General features: G+C 60.8%; 1 protein-coding gene and 1 long non-coding RNA gene across 2 annotated transcripts in view; one reads left to right on the top strand and one right to left on the bottom strand.

The window, feature by feature from the left end:
• Positions 1-27,073, bottom strand: part of ABLIM2 (actin binding LIM protein family member 2) — a 138,836-nt gene that overhangs the window by 5,626 nt on the left and 106,137 nt on the right. The window contains exons 17-22 of the mRNA XM_049632621.1: positions 26,258-26,310; positions 25,392-25,533; positions 13,929-13,990; positions 8,971-9,025; positions 7,529-7,536; positions 7,239-7,319 (exon numbers count right to left, since the gene is read on the bottom strand). Coding sequence (XP_049488578.1) covers positions 7,239-7,319; positions 7,529-7,536; positions 8,971-9,025; positions 13,929-13,990; positions 25,392-25,533; positions 26,258-26,310 — 401 coding nt within the window. The remainder of the gene's footprint in view (positions 1-7,238; positions 7,320-7,528; positions 7,537-8,970; positions 9,026-13,928; positions 13,991-25,391; positions 25,534-26,257; positions 26,311-27,073) is intronic.
• On the top strand, positions 408-2,265 carry LOC125922590 (uncharacterized). Its single transcript, XR_007457701.1, has 2 exons — positions 408-591; positions 1,565-2,265. It is a non-coding gene; the product is annotated as an uncharacterized LOC125922590 (long non-coding RNA).

Genomic DNA, 27,073 nt, shown 5'->3' with positions numbered 1-27,073 from the left:
ACCAACTGAGCCACCCGGGTGCCCCTCACAGTACAGTTCTGCTCAATCCCACGGCTTAGCCTCCAAGAAGAGGGGCCCCTACTGCAGAGGGGAGTCCCGCTTAGGGGGGCCCACACTCTGAAGTTTCAGCCCCTTAGCGGGAAGCCCCTTCTAGTGGCATCGTCGTACCATGGCACTATGGCCATCACGACATCCCTATTGCAACAGCATCATCGTCATTGTGACATCACCATTGTAACGACATCACCATCATCATGACATCATCAGCATGACATCATCATCATGAATCACCATCTCAATGACATCATCAGCATGACATCACCATCACGTCATCGTCACCGTGACATCACCATCACTGTGACACAGTCGTCATCATGACAATGGCTGCCACTGTGTGGGGAGTGCTTGCCTGTGCCAGGGGTCTCTGGAAACGCCCCACAGGCAGTCACATGACCTCGCCCAGAGCCCATGCCATAGGGAAGAAACGGAAGCTATGCTGGGCAGAGTGACGAGGCTGTCAGGTGGCCTCAAGGTCCTGCATCACCGTCAGTGTGTCCTTGCCCACCTCTCCCACCGCCACTCTGCTCCATGGTGGGTTCTAGAACATTCCAGGCTCTTTGCCACCCTAGGGCTTCAATCCTCCTCATCCTACAGGTCCCAGCTCAAATGTCCCCTCCTCCAGCAGGCCCTCCTAGGCTGCCCTAGCTGATCAGGCCCCGGCTGACCTCACGTGGCTTCCGGCTCCACGAGGGTGGGCACGGGCCTGTCTATGCAGCCTGGTCTCCCACCCTCTTCCAGGGACAATCCATGTTGGCCATGCACACTCATGAATCTAAATCTGTGTTCTCACGTCCCTGTCATACTGCCTCCCAGCTTCCTCTCCACTCCATCTGGGCTGGTTCCACCACCCTACCCTACTCTCCCCTGCCATTCCCTCCTCCCTCCCCATCCTCCACCCCTGCGATGGCCTGGCCTCCAAGGACTGCTCATGCTCGGACCCGGGAGGCCCTGCCTGGAGTCCCAGCTTCTGGTGCAGCCCCTCAGATGCACCCCACCCGTGAGTATCGCCATCAGTCTACATCAGTCTATCAGATTCTCACCAGACCGGTTGGATGGGTTTAAACAAAGGAGGTATTCTTAGCACAGGGTCCTTATTTTTCAGGCACATTCCCACTTGGGCTCTTACTGTTGGAGCAAAGTAAGGTGTGCATTTAGCCTCAAGGTCTGGTGGAGGCAGTCAAGAAACCACAAGACTCTCTTGCAAGGAGCCACTCCCTCCCCCACCCTGCCCCCCTCCCCGCGGACCTGAGTACTTGCAGATCCCAGAGGTGTTGAGTCAGGAGGACCCTCCAGTGACTCATCCAGCCTGTTGGAGGCCTTAAGAGCAAAACCAGAGGCTTCTCGGAGAAGGAATTGTGCCTCAGAGTGTCAAATCCCGCCTGGGACTCCAGGCTGCCCTACAGATTTCAGACCCTCCAGCCCCCGCCACAGCCACGTGAGACAATTCCTGCAAACGTGCCCATGTCTGTGTCTGTCTGGCTGCTCACCCCTTTATCTCCCACAGATTCCGTCTCTCTGGAGGACCTTGGCTGACATACCGCCCTCCCTAAGGAGCAGAACGTCCCTCGACGTGCGCTGGGGAGTCGGGGCACGGAAGAGAGGTTAGCAATTCATTCTCCGGACTGGAACCCAGGAAGACGGCACAGGGCACCGGCTCCTACGCCTCAGCCTGAATCCCAGCTCCGCCTGTCATGAGCGTGGCTGGGAAGTCCTCGAGCTGCCGGCCAGCCCCGGGACCTCCTCAGTGGCCACAGCATCGCGTGGTAAAAACCCAGTGGGCCAACGTGCCACGTGCTTGGAACAGCGCGATGCAGAGTCAGGCGGGAGAAGTACTTACTAAATAAACCAAACCCGATACATTCTCCAAAGCCCTACTTACTCCCAGCACGGGGCCTCAGGAAGGGGTTCCCGTTCTCCTCCTGGTGGCTGGGCCTCCGCTGACGCCCCCTCCCTTCACACACAGCCACCTTGCTTTTTCTGAAGTTCTTAGCCATCATTGTGTCGGCCACTCTGTAACCCTCGTTTCCACGAAAAGCGTATTCTAATCCATAGTCATCTATGTGGCTCAATCTCAGGTTGGAGAAGTGAGGTGATGTGGAAAAAATAACTGAGTCGTGCCCACCCTGCACCTGCCTGGGGCCTGTCCCCAGGAGGTGTTTAATGACTACCTCCGAACAACAGAATAAACGCTCAAACCAGCCAGCACGATCGGCACAGCAATGTCATTTGACAGGGGAGAAGTCAGGCTCAGGGTGATGAAGGAACCCGCCTGCGGTCACATAACTAGACATTACGGAGACTGAATTCACACCCAGGTCATCCCGACCCTGGGTGAGCTCTCTCTCCTCCAGGACGTGGAGACGGACGGACGAACGGGATGGTGATGTCATTCGGCAAGTGCCAGGCAGAGGTGTGCGGGGAGGGGTCTCAGGATACTTGAGTCTTTCCCAGGGACAGGCAAAGCTCCTTCCACTCAGACTGGAAGCTCCGGGAAGCGGACCCTTGGAGGGGCACCGCCAAATCAGGAAGGGCCCGAGGTCCTCCCAGGCACGAGGCCCTCGGGTCCTGGGAACCAGGGGCCAGACCCTCTAGGACAGAGAGCCCTGGATCTCAGGAATGGCGTTCAGCCAGGCTTCAGATGGGTGTCCCTGGAAGTCTGCCCGCTGACCCCTGCCCTGCCCTCTGCGGGAGGGGTGGTGGGTCACACGGTTCATCTGACAGCACTTCCAGAGCCGCAGAGGGTTATCGTCCCCCTGCATACGTCACCAACATTTATGGAGCACCTACTACATGCTGAGGGCAGCTACGTGGCACCTTTCGTTTTCCTGGGCTAAGCATCCTGAATTTCCCCCGGCCAAGCCTCGTAGTGTCCACCATCATCGGGGTCCGGTCTCACCGCGCTCCGAGTGACCGCCACCCCCTCCCGACACCCTGGAGTCACGCCAGATACGCCCATCACCCCACAGTGCACCTTCCATCACCTGGTCCTGCTCCCTCGACCTCCCGAATAGGGCCCAAATCCCCACGCTGCCCACTTCTCACAATGACACTGCCACCACCCTAACCAATATGCCAGCATGTCTTGCTTGGAGGACGCAATCGTCTCCCAAACGGTCTCCCTGCATCCCCACAGCCAACCCAGGCCTCACAGAGCAGCCCCGCTGATGCTTTCAGTGACAAACCTAATCAGGTGGTTCCCCCACCTAAAAGCCGTTGCTCTTAAAACTAAAATCCAAACTGCTTCCCATGGCCCAGGGCCCTGAACGGCCTGGCCCCACCCTTACCTTCACCCTGCTCAACTACAGCCACCTGAGTCTCCTTAAAGTTCTTGCTCAAAAAACCCTGCTTCCTCCTACCCCAGGGCCTTTGCACACACAGTCTGCGCTTCCTGGAATTCTCTTCCTATGTGCCTCCCTCACCTTACAGACACGCACACACCTCTACACACACAACACTTACTACATCCGATTAACTTCTACCGATTTCCAAAGGCTCACAGGCCCACATTCCTTCCCGTTAAACCCCTTATCTTGGCGTATAATTACATATACTCATTTGGGTTATCGGTTGATTGATTCCGTCTCCCCGGTCAGACTGACTCTGGGAGGGCAGAGCTCAGGCCGGGTTTTGCGCGTCACACACATCCCAGGACCCAGCTCGGTGCCACATACTCACCGAACGCGTGAGAGAGAGAGTCAGCTGAGCGCTCTGGCGGGAGGGGGCGAGAAGCCGGCGGAACAGTCCGCCTTTCAGAGACGGACCCTACAGAGATGTGCCGGGCTCGCCAGCTGTCCACCAGATTCACCCTCTCCTCTCGCTGGGCACCCAGCATGCCCAGCCTGCCTTGCGTGGCGCTTGGCCACGTGACCGAGCCACGGCTCGTGGGGCGTGAGCAGAAGCCTGGCCCTTCGGACCCTCCCATGTGTGGATGTGGGACCATCATCCAGCCGTTTAAAAGGACGAGCAGATCTACGTCCACTGGCAGAGAAAACGTTCACATCAAATTGAAAAGAAAAAAGCTGACCTCACACTGCGTCGACAGCGTGTACCTACTCATCACAAACAGGACTCGGCCGTCTCGGGGGTTTACGCAAAAAGAGATTTCCGGAAACATGTCCACCACGGAGTTAATGGGAGTTATGACTCGTAGGGGGATTTCCGTGTGATGTCTGCATTCTTCTTTGTATTTTTCTGAAGTTCTACAAGAGTTAGAAATTGTTCTTAAGTTAAAAAAAAAAAAAAAGCTCGGGGCGCCTGGGTGGCTCAGTGGGTTAAGTGTCCGACTTCGGCTCAGGTCCTGATCTCGCGGTTTTTGGGTTTGAGCCCGCGTCGGGCTCTGTGCTGACAGCTCGGAGCCTGGAGCCTGCTTTGGATTCTGTGTGTGTCTCTCTCTGCCCCTCCCCTGCTCATTCTGTCTGTCTCTCCCTCTAAAATAAAATAAACATTAAAAAAAAAAAAAAGAAAAAAAATACAGCTCCCTCCCCCGACATAAAAACATCAGGGTCCCCCGTGTCCTGCTGGGATGTGGCCCCTCCTACTCCACTCCCACTCACCTCCCAGCTCCGAGCCCCGAAGAATGTGGGACGAGCCCCACTTGTGGTAACAGTCCCAGTTTGCCTCCTGGCTGGGCTCAGACGGGGAAGAGAATGATTACAGAGATGCACCCTTGGATGTGTTCTTGGAGACTGGATGATTAAACTCAACACCAGTCCTCAGAGTTTGTTAAAAGGAAACATTTGTAGCTATCAACCGCTATTTTGCCCCTTTCGTGCCATGTTTAATAAAAAGCAAAGGGAGGTGGGCATCATTTACAGTGCACCCCAGTCCCAAGAGGGAAGCAGCTAGTCCTAACGCTGCTGAGCCAGGAGCCCCAGGCATCCTGTTCTGAGCTCCGCTCTGTGCTGAGGGCAACCAGCCCACAGGGCTTGGCCCTTTAAGGAGCAAAGACAGGCAGCAAACAGGAACCCTCCAGGCTGGGGACGTGACCGCACAATTAACAAGGACTCCACTCAGCAGGAGCCAGAGAGCGTGTCCCCTGCAGAGAAAGTGGGGATTGTTAAACGTGAGCCCCTTGCGGAGGCTGCCCAGGACCCTGTCTTCCCCACAGCAGGCACCCCCACGGCGTGAGATGGCCCTCCCGCATTTGCAGCTTTTGCCTGTGCTCTCCGAGGGCCCCCACATCCCGGGAGCCGCACCGGGGACTGGGGGCTCCGCGGCTCCCCTCCCCTGGACTCACACACCAGCTCCCAGCTGGCCGCCCCTGACCCCATGGGCCACCTGAGCTTATCCCCACAGGTCAGAACTTTCTACACATCTTTGCTTTGCTGTGGGGTAAGGTCCAAATGTCCTGATAGATGGACAGTCTCCTGAGAGAGGAGCTCGTGTGTCATTTGGCTTTGTGGTCCTTTGCCCGGCACGATGCCCCGGTGTCCTGGATGACGGCAGGATTTGGTGGGTTCGCCGCGCTGCCCGACTGCGGCGTCCGTGGGCTCGCCGGGCCGCGCTGTCCCCTCCTCCCCGGCCTCAGCTCCCCGCCTCTCTGCAGGCGTCTGGCCCTAAGCTGAAGTACCAAGTCCCAGAGCTCGGAGCTGTCCCCCTGCTCCAGGGCCGGCGGCCAAGCCTGGCCAGAGGGGACATCACAGTCCCCCAGACAAGCTGGTCGATTCAGGGTGGTCAGATCACCCGCCCAGAGGCGGAGATGAGGCTAGGACTTTGGAGAGAGAGGGAGAGAGAGAAGGAAGGAGAGGGGGGACGGAGCACACTGACCTCTTCTCTACAGACTCTGAGCCTGGGAGAGGTGAGGTCAAAGTCGGTCTAGCGGCCAGGACACAGGAAATACGGCCAAGAGACTGCAGGAGAGACGCTGGGCCCGAGATATGACTGAGCCACCCGGAAGGGACCCATCAATCCTATGAGCTGGTAACCCCCTTTCTGCCTGAGTCACGTGGGCAGGCTCTCGTCACTCGTAACAGAAAGCGTCGGCACGATGTGCCTCCCTGCAGGGCTGCAGCCACACCGCATCCGCGTAGCCCTCACCGCCACCACTATTCCCCCCTGCAAGCGATGCCGTTCCCTGGGCCCCGGGCAAGGAGCCCAGGGACCCAGGCGGAGGACAGCAGTGTCTTCATCGTCAAGGCTGTGCATGGAGGTCTGTGCCTCATCAGTCTCACCGAGAGGGCTCCCTTCTTACCCAGGGCACATCCTGTAGATCCCCCCTTGAAGCCTTTACTTGGGGTTCCCGGGCCCAGACCTATGTTCTCCCCTCTTTGCAGGTGAGAATCTCGTCCCTCCTTCAAGGGCCAGCTCAGTGTTTCCTGCTGAGGAGTGGACGTGTCCTCACTCCCCACCCAGCTCTCCCCGCCCGGCCTCCGTCCGTCCCATCTTGGGTGGCCACCTGGCCTTCTCCTGGCAGCCTGGCTGAGCCCGCGGGTGTCACTGGGTGCCCCCCCGGCTGCGTCCGGGTCCCTACTACTCCCTCCCAGATGGGCCGTCTGGCGGGTCTGCACATACACTATGCCTGAGACGCTTCCGGGACCTACTCTGTGCCCAGCTCTGGGTCACCGATGGGGCAGGGGGCCCTGGGCCTTCAGGAGCCTCCAGACCCCGCACTCCCAGCAAAACGGACATTAACAGGCCACAAAACATCTGTGACAGGGCTCAGGAGGTGAAATTCACTGGATGGACGTTAATTACTTTGTAGGACAATCGTGGGGATTAAGCCGCTAGGGACCACGGCTCATAGCAAGGGCTCAGCAAAGATTATCTAAACACCTACTCCGTGCTGACATCCCGTTGCTTTTTTAAACCTACACCTGCTCCCCACAGACCGGCTTTTTGTTCTAGATCGGTGTGGACGTGGTCAAACGAGAGGCCGTGGATTACGACAGCCTTCTCAACACCAGTGCTTGGGGAAAAGACGGACACTACTGACTCAGCGCCCCTAGAAACAGCAGAGCCCTCTGCAAAGCCATCTCTTCGGGGGCACGCGCCCGCCGTCCAGCCTTTCAGACAACGAGGGGCCCTGGCCCTGAGGCCGTGGCAGGAACGCGCGGGCGGGGGCCGAGTGTTGACAGCAGGGACAGGAGTGAGCCCAAGGGAGGAGCCCAAGATCCTTGGGACGGGAGGAGCCCAAGATCACCCAGCCGGAACGAACGTCCCGGCCGGAGACGCCCTCCTACCTCCAGTCTCGTGCGGTCCACATCTCTGGGCAGTTTCACGCGAATTCGGTTTGTGACAATGAGGGCGTCATAAGGGTAGATCTGTCGGGAGAAGAAACCACAGGTTCACCCCAGGAAGCGGGCGCGAGCCGGGACCGAAGAGCCGAGCCGAAGGCCAACGCGAAGATACATACTTGTGTCTGCATCTGACATACACATTTCATAGGAAAGCACAACAAAAGGAACTTTTAACCTGGGCAGGTGCGGCCTGGCACGAAGCGGTCGGTGTGGCAGCGGGCGGCCCCTCTTACCTTGTATTCTGTAAGAGAAGGAGCAGAGACCACAGGTGGTGGTTTAGGAAGCGTGGGAACTCATCCCAAAGGTGGGAGCAGCCTCCCATCCTGGGGACCCCCCTCCCCGCCCCCTGCAGTCGGCTGCGCATGCCCGCCTCCCACCCCCGGCGGCCTGCACTCGGGGCTCTAGTCCCCCAGGGAGCAGATTCTCCAGAGGGAAACCGAGAGCAGGAGGCATGGTCAGGAGGCTGGAGGCCAGACTGGGAGCCGGACGCAGTGCTGTGTTCCTCGGACGTGGTTCTGTCTGCCTGGCGGTCCGGGCCACCCTGAGAAAGCTGCCTGCCTCGATTCACCCACCTGTGGAGCGGGCATTCCGGGGTAGATGTCTTGGGGGCACTGCTTACCTTCCTACCCCCTAGGTCCTCCTGTTAGACTACTGAGTTCCGTACGCTTTTTTAAAGGCTTTTCCACCAGACTAAAATCGTCATGTCAAAGAACAAACTCGTATGGATGGGAGGGCCTCGGGGACCATGCAGAACCCACAGAAAGCAGACCTGGGCCACAAGCTGGTCTTGGGAGGGAGGCCCCGACAAGGGCCTGGGTGACAGGGGTCGGTCCCCAAATTTCCCGGCATGCCATGCGACATCCTGACGTGCCAGCTCTGAGCCCGGGAGCTTGGAGAGCCACGTGGAGGGGGGCCGGCTGTGACACCCCATCGCTCCTCTGTCTGTTGTGAACCCGCCCCTGAGGGCATGCTCCCTGTCTTTCTTGGGGTGACAGGGGTGAGCGGCATGGCCCTGCGCGGGATGGGCTCCAACTTAGCAGAGCCCCCGGTCAGGCACCTGCCATATGAACAGGGTCACTCCAGGAACAGCAGCCTCCCAGGTTTGAATGCCAGGAGGCCACACAGCCAGCAAGGGTGGGAGGCAGGAGGTGACCCGAATCCATCCGGCTCAGACCCCAGAGGCTTTTTGCTGTGACTTCCTCCCTTACTGCCACGAAATTTGCCAGTGGGTGTTTGGCTTGTCCTCGGTGCTGGTACAGGAGGGTTAGTCCAACACAGATCTCTCTCCCCAAGGGACCAGAGCGACAAACATATCAGGACAGGGTCGGCTGTTCTCAAGGATGCAGAGAAGGGAGGGCCTGAGGTAGGGGAGCGGGGCATCTGAGGTGGGAGAGAAGAGAACCAGGGGAGCAGGAGAGGGAGCACCAGGAGCGAGGGGAGCCCCTCAAGTAGGAGCGGGAGCACTACGAGCCAGGGGAGCACCTTCGGTAACCTGAGAATGGAGGTAAAGTGCTCCTTGCGTGGACACGCGCCCTCCCTGATCCGCCCACCGCACGATGCTCAGAGCCTTTTGCCAGCTGGCCCTGGAGGGGCCCGGGTCAGGATGACACTCATGGAACCGTGTAAGTGACCCCTGCCCCAGCCAGGGACCCACGGGGGTCCCCGCGTCTTGTACCTCGCGTGCCCCAGCTGGCATCCGGGTCTGCTCCACAAGGGGCCAGATTGGCGTTCTGGAAGAGAAAGAGAGAGGGCGGCAGGAGGCAGGTTGTAGGGGCGGGTGGCCGCGCCTTGGTGGTGCTGGCCCAGGTGGGAGGAGGGCGGGCAGCCAGGAGCCCCCGGTGCCACGGCTCCAGAAGGTCCTCCCGCCCCTTCCAGGCCTGCGCGGACCCTGCCTGGCCCGGCTCTCCTGCCGCCCTTCAAGCCGTGCCCGCGCACCTGCTCTCTGGGCCCCGCACAGCGCGGAGACCGGACCCCGAGGGCCCCAGCGCTCCCGCGTGCCGGGCCGGCACAGCCCCTGGACGGAGCCCTGCGTGGGGCACTCAGGTGGTGACATTCGGAAAACACGGGCCGCCCTCCCTGCTTCGCGGCATTCATCGGCAAGCTGGCATTTCGGTGCATCACGACCACGTAAAGCCCACCTGAAAAACTCATCCTGCAACGGCTGAGGAGGGCCCGGGCCCGCAAAGCGGGTGCCGAGCCCCTGAATCTCTACCCCCGCCTCCTGCGCCTGGTGTGAGCCCCGCCAGTCGGGCTGAGCCGCTCGAAGGACACCGCTTCCTCAGGCCCAGCGCCTACACGGGGTCTGACACGGGCTGGGCGCTCGCGGCCGGCGCTTCCGGAATTGGGTGCAGGGGTTGACCTTCAAGGTGACCGCTTCGCCCCGGACTGCGCCACGGGGAGAGCGCCTTTGGTGCCGCTTCCTGCCGCGGGCAAGCGGCGGTCGAGGGGCAGGCGCAGTCCCGGGGAGTGTGGGGGCAGAGACCAGCCCGGAGAGCCCCCAGCCCACGGTCCTGCAGCCCAACAGGGGAAACAGGGGTGGTGAGTCAGGCGGGCACGAGTGGGGGCCTGGGGCCAGTCTCCGTGGAAACGGTTGGCGTTTTGTTCACCACGAATTCATTTGGATTTTAAAAGGCACTGCATCAGGCAGGGGCGCCTGGATGGCTCGCTCGGTCGAGCCTCTGCCTCTTGATCTCAGCTCGGGTCGTGACGGGAGTGGTTCGCGGGTTCGAGCCCCGTGTCAGGCCCTAGCGCTAACAGACCGGAGCCTGCTTGGGATTCTCTCTCTCTCTGCCCCTCCCCTGCAGGCGCTCTCTCAATAAACAAACAAACAAATAAATAACATCTGTGATCAATCACTATTTAAAAAAAAAAAGAAGGCATCGCATTGGACCATTATTTACTTTGATGACCGAGCCTTTGGGCAGGTGCCTCACTGGCCTCACGACCCTGAGCCAGGTGCGTTCGCCTCCACTCCCTTTTACGACCATCACAGAATAGTTCTCCTTGGGGGTTTTTCCTGAGACGTTTTCTCAGGACACCAGGAAGCACCCCCAGGGGGCGCCTGTCTGGCTGGGGAACCTCTTCCCGCATAACGCAAGGCAAACCTGCGTCCGTTGCCTTCGCCCGGCTGGCCTGTGGTGCGGAAGAGAAATGCCTCCCCCTAGTGCCCACTGCCCTGCATCACAGGCCCCCGCCGCCGACCTGGGCAGTTAGAGCCCCCTTTCTTAGCAGCAAAAGCGCCCTGTGGTCTGCCAGGCTCTGAGACCAGACAGAGACTCCCAGGAGAGAGGGGTGGAGGGCCGGGGGCCGCGGATCAGTCCACAGCAGGGGAAGAGCGGTCTCCCCGTGGTCCTCCAAGCGTCTGAGATCTTCAAGACCTCCCTGGTGCGAGGGAGTCTCGTGGTTACTCCTCCAGAGATGGGGTGGCCAGGGGAGCCCCGGGAACGCGATGCCAATAGGCACGTCCCTGGCTGATCCCCCTACGGGTCTCAACAGAGGCCCCAGGGAATTTAAAGGCAACCAGTTAGTAACCCCTCCCACTGGCTGGAGTCTCCGTGCGCCAGCCGCCCTCCAGATACATCCCACAATCTTTGCCGCCAACCCGGGAGACGGGTACCATCATGTCACGTTATGGACGAGGCTCAGAGAGGTCAAGCAACGAGCCCGAGGTCCTACAGCGAATCCACAGAACTGCGACCGTTTCAACCCACGTCTTTCACTTCTCAAACATCAGACCGCAACTGTTAGCAGTAGGAAAGGAACGGTGGCCGGTCACCGTTATTTTCCGGCTGAGGCTCCTGTCGGAACGTGTCAACAGCCACCCGTGTGGGAGCAAGAAAGGGCAGGGGGCTTCTGCCTTGATGACGACTCCCCGTGTGGGAACCGTGCCGTGGCGCGCACGGAGGAGAAGACGCCACCTGCTTGAACGGTCGCGGGTCCTCACGACGCCCTTGAGAGGCAAGGGTGGTGTTTTCAAAGACCAGGAAGGAGAGCCTCAGGAAATACGAGCGGGTGGCCCGAAAACGCGCCCGGAGCCGGTGGCAGAGCTGGGGGCCAACCGAGGGCTGACCGCGGTACGTGTGCTTTCCAGGGTCACGGCTGGAAAACCTGAGACTTCTTCGCCGAGGTTTTCCTTGTACACAGACGTTTTGGCACACGCTTGATGGACACGTGGAAGCCTGATTCGAAAGACACGCTTTCCCCCATAGACCCCCTAGGCTGCTTGCCGTCCGCACTGTTTGCTTGTGCCGTTCGCTTCCCGTGCCTTTTTGGTTCGACGGATCCACACGTCTGATCTCAAAAGCCATGTTCCAATCGCCTGCCGCCCTGTATTCTATCCGGGTCTCCGGCACTGCCGGGTGGCACGGGGCATTTTCACGTACGAAGGCAATACCTGCCCGACACCCGGTGTCCTCACAAACTAGCGTCCCCTCTGCCTGCTGTTACTACAACGTGACAGCCTCTGCCTTCTAGTCGGAGAATTCAGTTATGCTCCTCGTTGCCATCAGGTGGCCGGCAGTCGTTCTCCTAATAGCAGACCAGGCGGCACAGTGGGAGCCACGCTGCCAGCCACAGGAATGGCCACCAGTGGCCACTGCCCTGGTCCTTCCACGGAGGTGACCAGCTACCACAGGTAGGCTTTGTGGCAGGCTGGTTATCAGGGTATTTTAATGAGCCTTGGGACACGGGGTGGTGACCCCTTGTGACAAATCCCTCTCAGAGCAAGAACTAGAAACCTCCGTCTCCCCCGATGAACTTGAGTTCCTTCTTCCCGCCAGATGAGAACTACACAGCCAGTCCCGTTTGCCTCTTTGCCCTGGCCGCTAGGAAGCTCAGAGCTAAGCTTCAGCAGTTTTGCTCATACCAGGCTCTTCTGTTTCTTGTATAATCCTGGTACGTAATTTCTTCCATACTTTTCTCCTCTGCTCCCTTGTGGTTGGCGGTCATGGGTTTTTGGTCTGAGTGCACCTGTGCTTTGGAGCCCCTGCTCTCACTAGCTCTAGGAGAGGGAACGAACATTGCATCCATGCTGGGGTGTCTGGATCAGCCGTTCCCAGCTCTTTTGGGGGGTGGGGTGGGCGTGTGACGCCACAGCCTTCTCTGCAGGTGCTGGGGCATCAATCCGGGTCATTCCAGCATGTACCAAGGAGGGCATCTCCCCAGAGGATGCACGGCCCAGGCACCAATGAAGCAAGACCAGAGTGCAGAGAATTCCTCTCTTAACGAGGGCAAGTCCCAGGACTTGGCTTGGGGGGTGGGGCACCTTGGCATGGCCTAGCCTGTGACCACCGCCCTCGTAGGCCCCCGAGCCACACAAGAGCTGTTCCACGTGTGCGGAGAACATTCTGGGATGGTTTCCCCACCACCTTCAGGACGCCTAACCCCGAGCCCGAGGGTTTACATCTCCCGCCCACCCCGTGCCCTCCCTGCCGTCCACTGAGGATGAAGGCTGGAGAAATCCTTAGAAGGAAATTCAGGGAAGCATGCCGCATGCGTGCGCCCTGACTCGGCCCCTTCCAGAACGCGGGTGCAGTTAGTGGCAAGAGGGGGTTCGCTAGAGTCAAACCATGCAGAGGTGCCTGGGCCCAGGACAGACACAGCAGCAGGTGGGGCAGAGCCTGAGAAGGACAGAGAAGGCGGAGAAAACGCCCGAGGCATCCCTGTTCTTGGATCGTCCCGGCAGAGTCTGGGACCCTGGATGTGAGGTCTGCCCTGGGGGACCGGGGGAGGCTGTCCCCAGCATTATGCACTTACTGCCAAGACCACTGCGGGGTATCACAGGGGGTGACTTCTGAGCGGCTTCTCTTGCCGAACGACTTGCCTCGGTTTTAGACAAACGTCCTCAGACAACAGAGGCTGCCCGACCGCAGGTCTCCTGGGGCTATTGCCGGGGGGCGGGGGGGGGGGGGGCTCTGGTGCCATCACACCTGCCCCACCCCAGTCCTCACTGGGGACTAGTGAAGCCACAGGAACAGCAACAAAAATGAGCCCAGACCTCCCGTGGGGACAAGGCAGGTGCCAAACTACCCGGGCTCACATTCCCATGTCCCAAGACTGGGAAAACCGGACGAGGAGGTCAAACCAGCCTTTAGCTGGGGGGCGGCCAGAGAAGCCAAGGACACGGTGTGGGATCCGATAATGATCACAGGTGGAAGCGGCACCATTAGGGACGATAACGGGGATAACAGTCACAGATGCTAATGACACCACGAGCGGTGACGGTCCTGATGGTCACGACACCCCAGGAACGGACGTAGGTCCTCGGTTCACGTTGCTCGTGAGCCAGCCGACCCTTTAAGGTCCTTAATAGGCTCTGGGTCACAGAAGAAGGACGTGGGCCAGGAGGGGCCTCAGAGGATCTGAATACTCTGGGTGGCCCCTGTCTCCCCCTGCCCCCACACACTGAGGTCTCCTTGGGAGCCGGGGGCCGGGTTCAGAGGGGAGGGGGGTGTCCCAGTTCTGGTCTGGCCCTGGTCTGCAGGGGGGACAGCAGGGCCCCTGGGGACAGCAGGCAAGAGATGGTGGGCGAGCGGGGTCCCCGGGCCCCTCCTTCTGGCCGTGTGGGCCCCGCGCTCAGGCTCACGGCGGGTGACGGTTAGTGCACCGCGAGCCAGGGAGGGGTCGAGTACCTACCCGGTGGTCCAGGCCATTCTTTCCGTGTCCTGGGAGAGGGTCAGATTTGGAATAGGGGGATCCTGAAACAGACACAGCACAGCTCTGTCACGCATGCACGCAGGCTCGGCCAGGCAGGGGAGGAAAGGCTCAGCCCCGGCCGGCGGGGCTGGGTGGTGACACCCAGAAAGGCCCCTGAAGGTCACGCCCCCCCCCCCCCCCAGTCGTGGCCTCTGTCTCCAGGGCGCTGACTGAGGAGGAAGCCAGCAAGGGCGTGATGTCCCTGAGCCCGCCTAGGACCCCAGGAACACCCTGGGGCCCAGCCCTGGTCCCGGTGGGCATCTGTGTTCTCTGATGGCCTCAGGCCTTGGTGCCACCGGTCCCCCAGGCCGCGCTCCTCGCCTGGTGGACCCGGCGAGCTGGGGACAGAGTCAGGACCCCTGTGCAGGGTAGGGCTGTGCCCTCCTGTCCCAGAGGCCGCACACGGAGGCCTGCCACCAGCAGAAGGTGGCAGGAAAACTATTTTATTTTTTAAAAGACCTTAAGCTGTTTGCAGTTGTGGGGGGGGGGTCCCATTAAAAGCCTCATGTCCAGCTTCTCTTGAAGCAGAAAAGGGCTGGCCTGAGACCGTGGGACCCCCACACCTGCTCCACCTCCATGGCTCACGGCCCCGGGTGCCCCGCGAGGGCCCCGGGGTCTGAGATCTCCCAGTTACGCCCCTGCAGCACGTGCCCGGCGAGGGCAGCGCGGAGGCTCTCTGCGACGTCCTTCTGGCCGAGAGGGGAGTGTGGGATGCGTCCTGAAGGCGAGGACGGGTGGCAGAGCCGGGCCACCCCCACTCTGGGGGAGCACCTTCAGGAGGCTTGTCCCCGGTCCCTGCGGGCCCTTAACGCTCAGGGACCACGTCTGCTCCACCCGGGGGTCCTGGCTCCCAGCACCGGGCTGGGACCCAGCAGCCCAGGCAGCAACGTACCCCGGGAGCCTCCAGGCTGCTGGGCCCGGCGGGGGGCAGAGCACGTCTCTGTGTCCACAAGGCCGTGTGCACGCTGGCCCAAGGGCGGAGGACAGGGCCTCGGATGAGCTGGGTGCCGCGCGGAACTGCCCACCCACCCACTCCAGGACGGCCCTGCTCTGAGCAAAGGACGCTTATCCAGATGCCCTCGTCTCTGGGAGTCCTCGCCGAGTCTGTGAGGACAAAGGAGACATTCTGCGTGCACGTGGACACAGGCAAGCCTGTAGGCGATGCCTCAGCTGGGGAACTGGTCTTGGGGACTTGTTTCCTCCCGGGTGGCCCGTGGGAAGGCCCTGGATGCGGGTCGGAAAGGGCCTTTTGCCACATCGAGGGCAGGGTTCTCAAGCTTCCTTGAGCAAAGGCGCCCTCTCGCCACGCGAGATTTTACACACAAAACAGGAGGAAGGGGAGACAGAAGTGGGGTGAGGGGCGAGGGGCCAGCCCCACTCTTGCCGTCCCTCTTCCTCCCAGCCTCTCTCAAGCCTCCTCCAGGTCATCAACTAGCTTCCCATTCTACAGAAGGCGAATCGAGGCTCAGAGATCGCGGAGGTGGGTGGGGGGGGCTGCCCGAGGGCGCCCAGCCCCGTGATGCAAATGAGGCCTCCCGACTCACAGTCCTGGGGTCCCTCCTAATTTACACACAGAGCCAGGCACACTTGGGGACGTGGGGCTGTCCGGTCGAGGATCTGAGGGACCCTCCGCCGAGACACAGGAGGCCCTTATCAGCCGAAGATGCCGGGGCAGTGGTTCTCAAAGTGGGGTCCCTGACCAGCGGCATCGGCTTACCTAGAACTGGTGAGAAAGGCAAGTTCTCGGGCCCCGCCCCCGACCTCCTGCATCAGAATCCAGGGCTGCGGTCCCGTGAGCTGGGTTTTCACCAGCCCTCCGGGGCGTCGTGACGGGCACTACGGTTCGGGAAGCACGGCTTTAGGGCCTCAAGAACAGCAATGCCCTCACCTCCAGCCGTCACCTGGAGGCACTGCCGTCACATGGACGGCTGTTACAATGTCCCCTGTTCAGACCGCCACGTGCCAGCCTCTGTTTTTTACTGCTTCTCGTGCAGAGACCCTACTCCCCAGAGGCCACCCTGTTCTCCTTTTTAGTGACACCTGTCACAGCTATTTCTTCCACCTACCTTGAGCGTCCATATCCGATAACGTGAGAAATTTCGCTTCACCGGGATTCAAACAGGATTTCAGACACTCATGAAAAGAATAGCCAATCACGTTTGCCCCATCTTTTGCCTATTCCGATGGGCTTTCTGTTCAGAAGCTCCAACCTTCTCTTAGCATTTCCTTTCTGCCTGGACCACTTCTGCCCACAATTCTTGAAAGAACGTCTGCTGGTGAAAACTTCTTACTTTTCCTTTGAGAATTTCTGCATTTCCCGTTCATTCCCGAAGGATGTGCTCCCCCAATATGGAATTCACGCGGACTAGCAACTTTCTTTCGGCCCCCGTGGTTTCTGATGAGAAATGCTTGCCTCCAGACCGGCGTTTCCCTACAGGGAGTCTGTCTTCTGTCTCGGCTGCTTTCGGGATTTTCGACCCTCTGTCTTTAGATTTTAGAAGTTCAATTGTGATGGGTTCTGGAGTGAATTACCTTGGACTCATCCCACTTGGGGTTCACGCAGTTTCTGGAACCTGTGGGTTTATGTCTTTTGCCACATCTGGTAAGTGTTCGGCCACATCCTTGAGTACTTTTTCAAACCCACTGTCTTCTCTCTTTCTGGGACTCCAATGCTACAGATATTGCCCCGCAGGTCTCCGAGGCCCCGTTCGTTTATTTCCTGCTGTTTTCTCTCTGTTGTGCCGACCGGGTCCCTTCTGCTGTTCCATCTACGGGACCACTAGCTTTCCGCTGTCATGTTCTGCTGCTGTGTTATCGAATCCACACGATGATTTTTAAATTTTGATTATTTTCTTTTTCATTTCTATCGTTCCCGTTTGGCTCTTTTTTAAATTTTTGGTTGTTTCCAGAGTATCTGTGCTTGCTTGTTGAAGTGTTCTTCTGATTGCTGGCACTCAAGGTCCTTGTCTGGGAACCCCAACATCCAGTTCCTTTTTTAAATATTTATGTGTGTGTGTGAGTGAGAGAGAGAAAGAGAGCGAGCGAGCAGGAAGGTGCAGAGAGAGGGGGACAGAGGATCCAAAGCAGGCTCCGTGCTGACAGCAGAAAGCCCAACACGGGGCTCAACCTTGCGAACCGTGAGGTCATGACGTGAGCCGAAGTCAGAAGATCGATAGACTGAGCCACCAGGCGCCCCAACATCCAGTCCTTCTCCACGTCGTGTTTGTTGCTGGTTTTTACCCAAATTGTTATCTTCATGGCTCTCGGGGTAGTCCTCTATCGTTTCCCAGACATCTGAGACTTTGCGTCGGAGGACGAGGACGCCGGGTCCCAGGAAAACCCCCCACTGAGGCCGCTGCCACCTGGTTGGGTTTGGCAGATGGGGTTTGTGGGGGATGCGGCTTCGAGGACAAGCCGGTTTTCAGAACATTTGTCAAAGGGCCCTGGCGACCGGCCGAGTCCAGCCGGTGCCCGTCGGCACTGCCTGCGGGGGCGAGATGCGCTTCCCTGGTGGCTCCGTGCCCCGAGGTGGGGGTGGGAGATGCCAGCCGTGGTGGAGAGGGCCTCCCAGGCCCACCCTCCAGGCTGCCAGGAGCCAGCGGGCCTCCCGCTTCACATCTGCTGGCGTGGCCAGGGGAGCGAGACGTCTACCTGGCCCCTGGTGCCACTGCATGGGAGGTGGGAGACGTGGGTCCCGTGTTTTCCCTCGAGCCCTGGGGTCCAGCCCACCTCCTCTTTCCACCCTTGAGAGTTCTGTGATCTGTCTGCTGTATTGTTTCGGGGGGGGGGGGGGGGGGTTTGGCTATACGTAGTGGGGACCAGCAGGGATAGCAGGGGAGGGTCCACTCTCTCCCCCCCAGGCTGCCATGCAGACCCGTCAAACTTGGTCTCTCTGGGGCTGGGACCAGCCATCAGTGGATTTTAGAGGTCCCAGGGACCCCATGTGCAGCTAGGGTTGAGAGCCACCAGTTTAAAAAGTCCCCACACACATTCAGAGACTTTACCTGACCCTCATAAGCCTTCCCATTACACATGGCCTCCCTTTACGGGTGAGGAAGGGGGAGCCTAGTGAGAACAAATGACCCCTAAAGGTCAAGGTCTGCTCACAGCGAGGGCACGGCAAGAGCCCGGGACTTCCGGCTTCAGGATCCAGTGATCCCTTCCGCTCCAGCAGCTCTGTCTGGTGTGGGTTTTGCGGGGCGGGGGGGGGGGGGACTTTCAGGCACCCGCGTGTCAGATGACACTGGGTGGCCAGAAGAGTGCCCGCTGTGTGTACTTGAGAGAAGGCAGGTCTACTGCCCCTGGGACGAGGCGGCAGCTGGGTCGTCGTCAGTCTCATCACCTCTGCAGGTGCTGGACACCCACCGGTCCCCGAGTCCTTGCCAAACGGGCTCCCCTGCCACCTCCTCTCAGAAGCCCACCGGTGTCAGCCTTGCCCCTGGCATCCTGCGGGACCGCTCTCAGGGCCCCGGTCTCCTCGGGTCTGGGCCTCTTCTGGGCTGGCTTCCGACCGGTTGGAGTATCCTCAAGGGGAGGATCTCGGAGGGGGGGGTGGCTGGTCCCGATGCAGCTGGAGAGCAGCTGAGAGCATCACAGCCTCCAGGCATTCTCGGAGCAAACCGACCAGTAAGGCGCTTCCCTGGGCAGACCTTTGTCAGCTCTGCCAGAACCACAACGGGTTTTCCACTGACGTGTGGCTCCGTGACTTTGCGGCTGTGTGGCCCTGCACAGGTTTGGGTCCTGCACCGGCTGGAACTGCCTTCCGCCCCGATTGACCGTGAATAGGAGGCCCGAAGACGGTCCAAGCTCCAGGCTTCAGAAGCCGGCGAGAGGGGGCCGCGGAAGGCTCACCACGACCCGGGCCGCGGACTTGACCGCGCTCTGCCGAGACATCCCCCAAGGCTCAGGTCGCGGGATGCCGGGTGCCCACACGTCAGCCCCCAAAGCCCAGGTGCTTCCTCCCAGGACGACCGGATCATCCCCATTGACGAGGCCATTTTCAAAGCAGACAAGTTTGCTTTTGTGCCAAAGTCACAAGGCAAGTGACCAGCTGGGATTCACGTCCGAGTGGACCAGCACCAGATCTGGCACTCCCTGCCGGCCCGTCCTGTGACCTCGTGGACACCATTGCTGCCTGTATCAGCGGCAGCCACTGTCATGCCCCACCCCCACCAGAAGCAATCCTGTGTCTCACGAAGAGAGGAGGGGCTGGTCCCCGAAGCCCAGCACACAGCACTGCCGAGCACTGAGAAGCGAGCGCTCCCCAGGCGCTAACCGTCCCCGTCCCCGGGGGAGAAAGGACACAGACGGTCATTGATCAAGTGCTCCCGGCCTGGGATGGGGGAGGGGAGCCAGCTTCCAGCTGGGTGGGGGTGTCTCAAGACCCCAAGGCAGATTCGGAGGGGAGCAAAGGAAGCCCCGAGAGGTGTGACCTGAGACATCGGCTCCTTCCCAGGAACACAGCACTGCCTTCGGCTTATGCCCCTGCCCACCAGTCAGACGCCGCACCCCGCCCGGTCCCAGAGGGCAGGCCTGCTGGGAAGCGGTTACACAGGGGATCTGGCTAAAAGCAAAGAGTCCCCCAGCCAACCCCCATCAAAGGGCGGTGGGCTTTGCCCCGGGGTGCCCCACTCTCGCAGCTGGGGTGGTCTCTAGCAATGAGGGGCCAACAGGGTTTTCTGGGTCAGGGTCCCCTCCGTGACATCTGGCGGGTCCACTGCTCTTTCTAGGGACTGGACGTGAGCAGAGAAAGAGAGCGATCTGTCCATGCAGCTGGAGGCCACGGTCTTGCAGAAAGACGCGGCTGGCCACGCCCTCCCCAGCAGCCTCCACGCCAGCTGAGCTGACCACCTGCTGATCAGGTGGCCGCCCCCCGCCCCCCGCCCCTGGCTTCCGTGGCCCAGTCCCCTAGCCATGGCTGTCTCCATCCGAAGCGGCTCATCCGGGTCTCCTTGTGCCCCAACACGGCGCCTTGCCCGCCCGCCCACTCTTTCTCTCCCCTTTCCTCCAGGATTCAGCAGAGACGAGAAACAGAAGGGCCCAGAGGGAGCTGGGAGTAAACCCAGAGGACCACACCTTATTTGGGCCTCAGACCCTTTGGAGAACGTACTGCGATCTCAGGAACACGGGTCTATCAGGCACACGTCTTCGGAAAGTCCTGGGCCTCAGGCTACCCACTCGCCTCCGGGCGCTGAGGACCCTTGGGGACTCAGCTCACACATCTCCTGAGCCCCCAGCCCGTCCGCCCGCCTCCAGCTGGGCCTGGATGTTCAGGCTTCCGGCTCGATGGGCTCCTCCCAGAACCACCTGGTTCTTTCCCTGTCTCTGAAGAAAGGCACCTCCATCTACCCCACGTCACTCCTGATTCTGTCCCCCCGGCCACACGAGCCTTACCTGCTCACACAGGGTCCTGCCATTCAGACCACTCAAGGGGCTCCCCGCTGCTTCCGTGGACACCCCAATCCCTCGTTTCCTGGCCTGGCAGCCTCCATTCTACCCTCTGTGAGGCTGCCCGTCTGTCCTGGTTTTCCATACGTAGAAAGGACTGCCTCGTCCCCCTGCCCGCACCCCTGCACCGCTGGACCGTTCCTCAGCACACAGAGAGGCTTCCTGGCACCACAACAGACCAGCTCGGTCCCGGCTGGTCCCTCCCCTGCCACTCCACTGGCCTCCTGTTTCCCAAATGGCCACCCCGCTTCTCACCTCAGCTCGTTTCTACACGCCGCGTGTGCTGCTTAGAACACCCCCCGGGGACACCCCCCTCGCACCCCCCAGGACCCTCTCCCCTAGGACAATCCCCCAGGATGCCCCCCCAGGGAACCCCCCCCCAAGACACCCTCCCCATAGGAACCCTGTCCCCGGACACTCTCCCCCAGGAACACACCCCTCCCCCAGGACACCTTCCCCAAAGGAACCCTCTGCTAGGAACGCACACCCACAGGACACCCTCCCAGTAACTGTCCCCCAACCTGGAAGATGGCAATGGCCTCATATGGTCTTTCGTGCCCCCACTCAGGCCCGACGAGGTCAGGGCTCTGCCGGGAACCCTCCAGGACCACAGCTCCATTTGGACGCCAGGCTGGAGTCGTCCCCGGGTGACCAAGTCCCCCATGACCCCGTGCATCGCAGCCCTCACCCCTACCACATGGGCCCCCTTGCCACCCACAAGCCTGCCAGGCTTCCTCTAAGTGTCCACTTGGTTCGAGCCTGTACCCCCTCGAGTCTCGCTCAGATATGGTCTCCCTTCCCCGGCCGCCGTACTGAAGACTGTCCCCAGCACCTCCTGGCCTCCTTACCTGCACGGCATTGATGGAACTTAGTTTCTAACTCTGCTCCTGAGCCCCCACCCCACGAGCAGCTGGGCTCCTCGGGCCAGGGTGTCATCTCTTCGGGCCTCTGCTCTACCCCCAGCACCCACGGCGGGGCCTGAATACGGAAGGTGCTCGGGAAGGTATCTGCCGAAGGTCGGGAGGGTGGCGCCCTCCCCCTGGGCCTTGTCTGGCCCGTCGTGAGGGAGGAAACAGCCCTGACGTCGTTCTTCAGTCCTGAGGTTTGTGGAGCCACCCCCGGGGGCCGCGGGGCCCACGTGAACCAGATGCTGTCATGAGACCGGCCGACGGCGAATCGGGGTCTCTTTCTTTCAGTCGTGGACTGGGGCACGTGGGAGCAATTGTTGCCATCCTGCAACTCCAGAGGAGTGACAGGGGACAGGAGAAAGGTCATCTCTGACCAAACCTCAGGCCGGTAGCAAGCTGCCGCAGAGCCCTGTCTCCTAACCCCCGTGCCCGTGGGCGCTGGGAGGGACCCAGGGAGGCGACCGCGGCCAGGCCCCACACCAGGACCCCGGGCAAAGACCAGCGCGTCCCATCAAACACGGGACTCCACAGGGAGGGACACACAGAAGGGGACGCAAAAGCCAAAGCCACAGGGACCACCATCTGTGCTGCCTCAGTTTCCAAAGCAGAGCTTCCCCCCCGCCCCGCTCCCGGCCCCTTCTCCATCCCTCACGTGTGCTGGGGCCTGAGGAAGGGCCTGTTCCTTTAGAAGTGCTGGGGTCTTTCTAGGGGTCCCTGAGTCCTCCGGGTGGGGTCTCCAGCCGGCTGGGGCTTTGTCTTATGCCGACACCCGCCTGACCACACAGAGGGCGTCGTGGGGGACCTCAGAGGAGAAGGCAGAACCTCAGGGGCTCGGAACGTGGGACCCAGGGCAGGCAGCAGGCCCGTCCGCAGGGTCCAGGCTGCGGAAGGGGGCTCGCGTCGCCTCGTGTTCTTCTGGGGGCTCAAGACCCTCTGCTTCTAACAAGCGCTCCGTGCCACCCTTCCCTGTGCAAAAGTCAGCTTCACTGGTGCCACAACGTACCAAAGGCACGGTCCAGATAGGACCCTGGGTGCAGGATAAAGGAAAATAAAAGCAGTCTCTCATAAAATATTTCAACGAGACCCTCTTCAGAGGGGGTGACGGTGCGAGCGGAGAGCCGCTGCCACAAAGGAGGGGGGCCTGCGCTGCTCTGTCACTGAGCCTCAGTCATCTGCTTCCCTGAGCCACACTCCCCTCCACCTGTCCGCTGCCTAGCACCATGCCCTGCACATGGTAGGTGCTCAATAAATGTTTGGTGGAGGGATGGATGAAGCACTGAATGATGAGCTCAGCCCCAGGTGAGATGTGCCGATGGTGTCATGGGTGGCATGAGCCGTGCCCCCTCCCCGTCAGCCCTCGGAGGCCCCCGGTGGGTGGCGGCGGGATGCCCGTGTGCTCGCTCCCGCCGGCGTCTCCGCCTCTCTCGCGCCCCGTATGCTTCTCTGGGGCGGGGGCCGCTCTCGTCTTCTCGGTGCCCCCCTTCGCGCCCCACACAGCGTCTGGCACAGAGTGGGTGCTCAATAAATACCCGTTGAATTTAATGCATCTCAATTCAACAAACATTTATTGAGCGCCCACTGTGTTGAGTGTCACAATCCTACCTTCCTTGGGCGCGCTACAGATGGGTGTCCCAGGGACGCGGCTGGGCGTGCCTTGCCGTGTGCGACTGCTTTGTTCAAGAACAGTCATTTCCCGATGGGACCGGTGTCGATGCACTCACGTTGGGAGGTGCTCGGGGATAGTCCAAGGAGCCCCGGGCAAAGAGGGGACCTGGCCCTCGGATTCTGGGTGCTGCCCACCCCGCCCGAATTTCTCAATCGGCTGGCAGCTGGCAAGGCACGCTCGATGTGGGCATGGCCAGCAGCCCGGGTCCATGCACATCGGTAAACAAGGCAGTGTCTTCAGGACACGTGTGATAGCACAGTGGGCTTCCTGCTCAGAGGAGCCGACATCGGGACACCGTAGAAAGTGAAGGAATGACAGAACCATGGTGATTGCCACAAGCAAGCATCGGTAAAGGGAAGGCCACACACACACACACACACACACACGTTGTATGCACTTTGGAGGAACCTCCCCAGTTAGATGGTGGATTCTGGCACAGGCCAGGTGATTCCTGCAGGCCAGGTGTGCCCGGATGAGAAGCTCCAGCACCCCCCTCCCCCAATCTGTGGTCGCCTGTGCCCCAGTGATGGGGCGGCAACAGTGGGGGCGGGGCCGAAACAAGACCTTGCAGGTGTGTGATTGGCCGATCAAATCAGCGCACACAGCCTGGGGCCTAGCCGGGGTCCTCCACCTCTGGGACACCCAGGGCACCTGGTTGCAGCAGGTGCAGGCGAGCTCACGCCGCTCCCGGGGTGAAGGCAGCATGCGTGGGGCACACGGCAGGTGGGCGGCACGAGGAGGTCCCCACCGGCAGCCCGTCTCCCGCCTCCGCTTCTCCCCGCGGGGTGCCCCTCCTCCCGCGGGTGGCCTGCGAGCCTAAGAGGGGATCCCTGGGTCAGCGGGAGGCGAGGGGCCGAGCCCCGCCCAGCAAGCAGAGGGCGGAAGGCTGGAAAGGGCCACCCTGACGTCCCCAGACACTGGCTTCCTGAGAGCTCCTGGGCCTCGCCGGGAACGCCAGGACACCCGGGCACAGGAGGGCGGCTGGAGGCACCGCCTTCCAAAACAGCTGCCGTGAGGAACAAGGGAACACAAAGCAGCAACGGCCGGGGGCCCGGGTGTCAGTCCTGAGCCACCCGGGGCGCCGGGTGACTGGAGGAGAGACGGGCTGGGGGACGGACTGCGGCTGCCCGGTCGGTGGGTCGTGCTGGGACCGGCCCCGGGCCTGCACCCTGCCTGCAGGCGGTACGGGCAGCCGGGAGGGGTGCCCCCGTGGTGGACGGGTCACTCTGGGGGACTGCTTTGGTGTGGCCTTCCCGCGGTGACAACCACCCTTTGCGCCGGCCCAGAGATCCCCACATTTAGAAGGCTGCACCCCAGGCAGGGCCGGAGGCGCAAGGCGGGGCTGGGGTGGGCTCACAGATGTCTGCTTACGAAACTCATCCACAAAACGGTGCGTCTTTGCTGTGCTTGGGCCTCTTTTTCAACCATCAGCGATGCCCGGCCTTCTCCACCCCTCCCCTGCCCGCGAAGGCTTTCATTTGTCAGCCCCGTTACGGCTCAGTCATGGAGGTGAGGATGACAATGACGGTCTGTTCGCTGAGCACCTACTATGGGCCAGGCAGAGCGCTGGCTGTGCGTGCGTGTCCCCTCCTCTGGTCTCTACCCGCCCGGCCAGGCAGGTGGGTGGCACAGAGGCCCCGCGACGAAGGAGCGGCCCGGCCGGCATCCTCTGCGCTCTCTGCCTTCTCACGCCCGTCCTCATCCTTCGCGTTCGCGCTCCACCTCACGCTCACCCACCGGGCACCACCCACGGCCCCTCTGGGGCCCGAAGACCACGTCCAGACCTCCCGGGGGCATCCCCCTGTAGCTGGCCGTGGTTTGCCCGGGAACTCACAGCCTCTAGAATACCGTGTGGAGCCTCGCCCTACATCTGAAAACCACTCCTAATCCAGCCCTCACGGCCCCCAGAGCCAGACAGTCGTCATCTGTGCTCCCTGGGGACGGGAAGCCCCCAGTCCCCGGATCTCTGCTCAGGACCAGCACCGGGTGGCAGTGCCCTGTCATTGACTCCCAGTCTGGACTCCCCTGCCTGGACCATGCTTACGTCTGCTCTGGGAAACAGGCCCTCAGCTTGCAGCCTGGCGGCCCGAGACGCCTTCTTTGCCAAAGAGCCCGGGAGCCCCATTTGGCTTTCTGGGCTCTGGCCGGCTCCGGAATGTTCCAGGAGACAAGCCAGCATGCCCGCTGGCAGCTCGCCAGCCGACGATGTCCGAGGGAAACTCAAACAGAAAAGGGTCCTCACTCCCACCTGGTTTGCTCTTATGTATTTTTTTTAATGAGCAAGGCTTGGATCTGGGGGGACGGGTTCCAGGCTGTGGGGCCCCTTTGCTGCGAGGCCTCTCAAGCCACACGTACAGCTCTTTGCTCAAAAGAACCACTCACGTGAGTAAAAGTTGTCCCCTTGCATTGTTTGGAGAGGGTCTCTATCGGTCCCGCTACTGAGGGACAAAGACTGGCTGTCTAGGTCTGGAGAATTAGTCCTAGTGTCTGCGTCCCCCTTGAGAATCAGCCAGCTGGTCTTCTGCTGAGAGAAAAAACAAGTCACGTGAATTTCCAGGTCATCGGCTATGGCACCGCCCCATTTTACAGATGAGAAAATGGGTTCGAGGAGGTCAGGGCTTCTCACGGCGGTGCATGGGGGGCGGGGAGCCAGGTGTGGGCTCTCTCCACACACGCCTCCCTCCCTTGGCGACAAGGGCCCTGGCTCTCCAGGCGGGGGCGGCCGGGGAAACTCGGCCCGGGGGCCAAACCCTGCCCGCAGCCTGCTTTCGTAGTTGACATGTTGTGGGACGTGGCCGTGCCCGTGACTCCACGCTCCATCCCTGGCTGTTTTCACAGCAAAGGAGCCACACCAGAGACGGCACGGCCCCCAAGCCCTAAATATTTACCCTCGGACCCTTTACGGAGCACTCCGCCAAGCCCGATCTCGAGCAATCACCCAGATGCCCCCAGAACACACGCTGACGTATTTTCCTTTACTTTCGGACATCTGCTCAGTTATAGAACCAGGAAGGTGACACAGGCACCTAAGGGGGACTTCGGCAGGAGACGAGCTACTCCTGCGTGTGAGGAGGAGGCTGGGGGCGGGGGGCACCTCGTAAATCTGGCCCCTGGGGCGCACAGCCTCGTGGGACCCAACCAGGAGCAGAATGTCAGCGAGGGGACCTGAGGTTTCCGCTGGAGAATCCCCACGAAACCAGGCTCCCTCCGGGCAGGGTGGCCTTAAACCAGACCTGCCCCCGTATTACCTTCCTGTTATCCTGCTCGAAACTGCCGTCCTCTCCGTCCGGTCGCCTCGCGGCTGGAAGGGAAGAGGCGGCTTGTCAGGGTAATGCAGCATCTAGGCCGCGCCTCCCCGCCACAGCATTCCCGCTCCACAGTGTGCTCAGAGACAGAGGGTGATCAAGCCAAGGTCAACACTACGAGTGCCTTTTCGGGGCTGGGGGACAGGACACGCTGGAGAAGGCTCCCGCGGGGACACCGTGGGCAGCGGCCACACGCCCTCACGTGTGACGATTCTTAAAACCAAGAGCAGGGTGCACAGTGATGAGCTCTTAAAACCCCAGCCAATTCCCCGCCCTCCACACACAACAGAGAGATTGAGCCGTGTTTTCCGATGCGGCCGCTTGGCCTTTGGAAGAACGCATTCTCTGCTTTCCCAGTTTAACATAAAGTAAGAGGAGGTTTTGGCCAACCAGCGCCTACTGTGTCCGACTCAGCCGGTAAGGCACTACCGCTCATGCCCATGCAACCCCTTTCACAGATCGGGAGACTGAGGCTCAGAGACATGATGGCCTTGCTCAAGACCATGGATGGGGGGTGGCAGAGGCTGACGTTTGAACCCAGATGGTCTGTCTCCAAAGTCCTCCCTCTGTCTGCCCCCCTCGCTTCCTGCCGCCTGCAGAGCACACAGCAGTGAGTTCTGCCCCTGGAGAAGGTCCTCGAAGAGCAGGAAAGGAGGTACGACATACAGCCAGAGGCGACCTCAGCGGACTCGAGCAAGCGAAAGTCCACTTCGCAGCAGTGTGCCTACCAAGAGAGCTATTTGGAGCTGAGGAGGAAGG

Source organism: Panthera uncia, chromosome B1 (genome assembly GCF_023721935.1).
Source record: "Panthera uncia isolate 11264 chromosome B1, Puncia_PCG_1.0, whole genome shotgun sequence".
Classification (NCBI taxonomy): Eukaryota; Metazoa; Chordata; class Mammalia; order Carnivora; family Felidae; genus Panthera; species Panthera uncia.
Note: the sequence above shows the minus strand (reverse complement) of the source record. Positions and strands in the feature narration are given on the sequence as shown.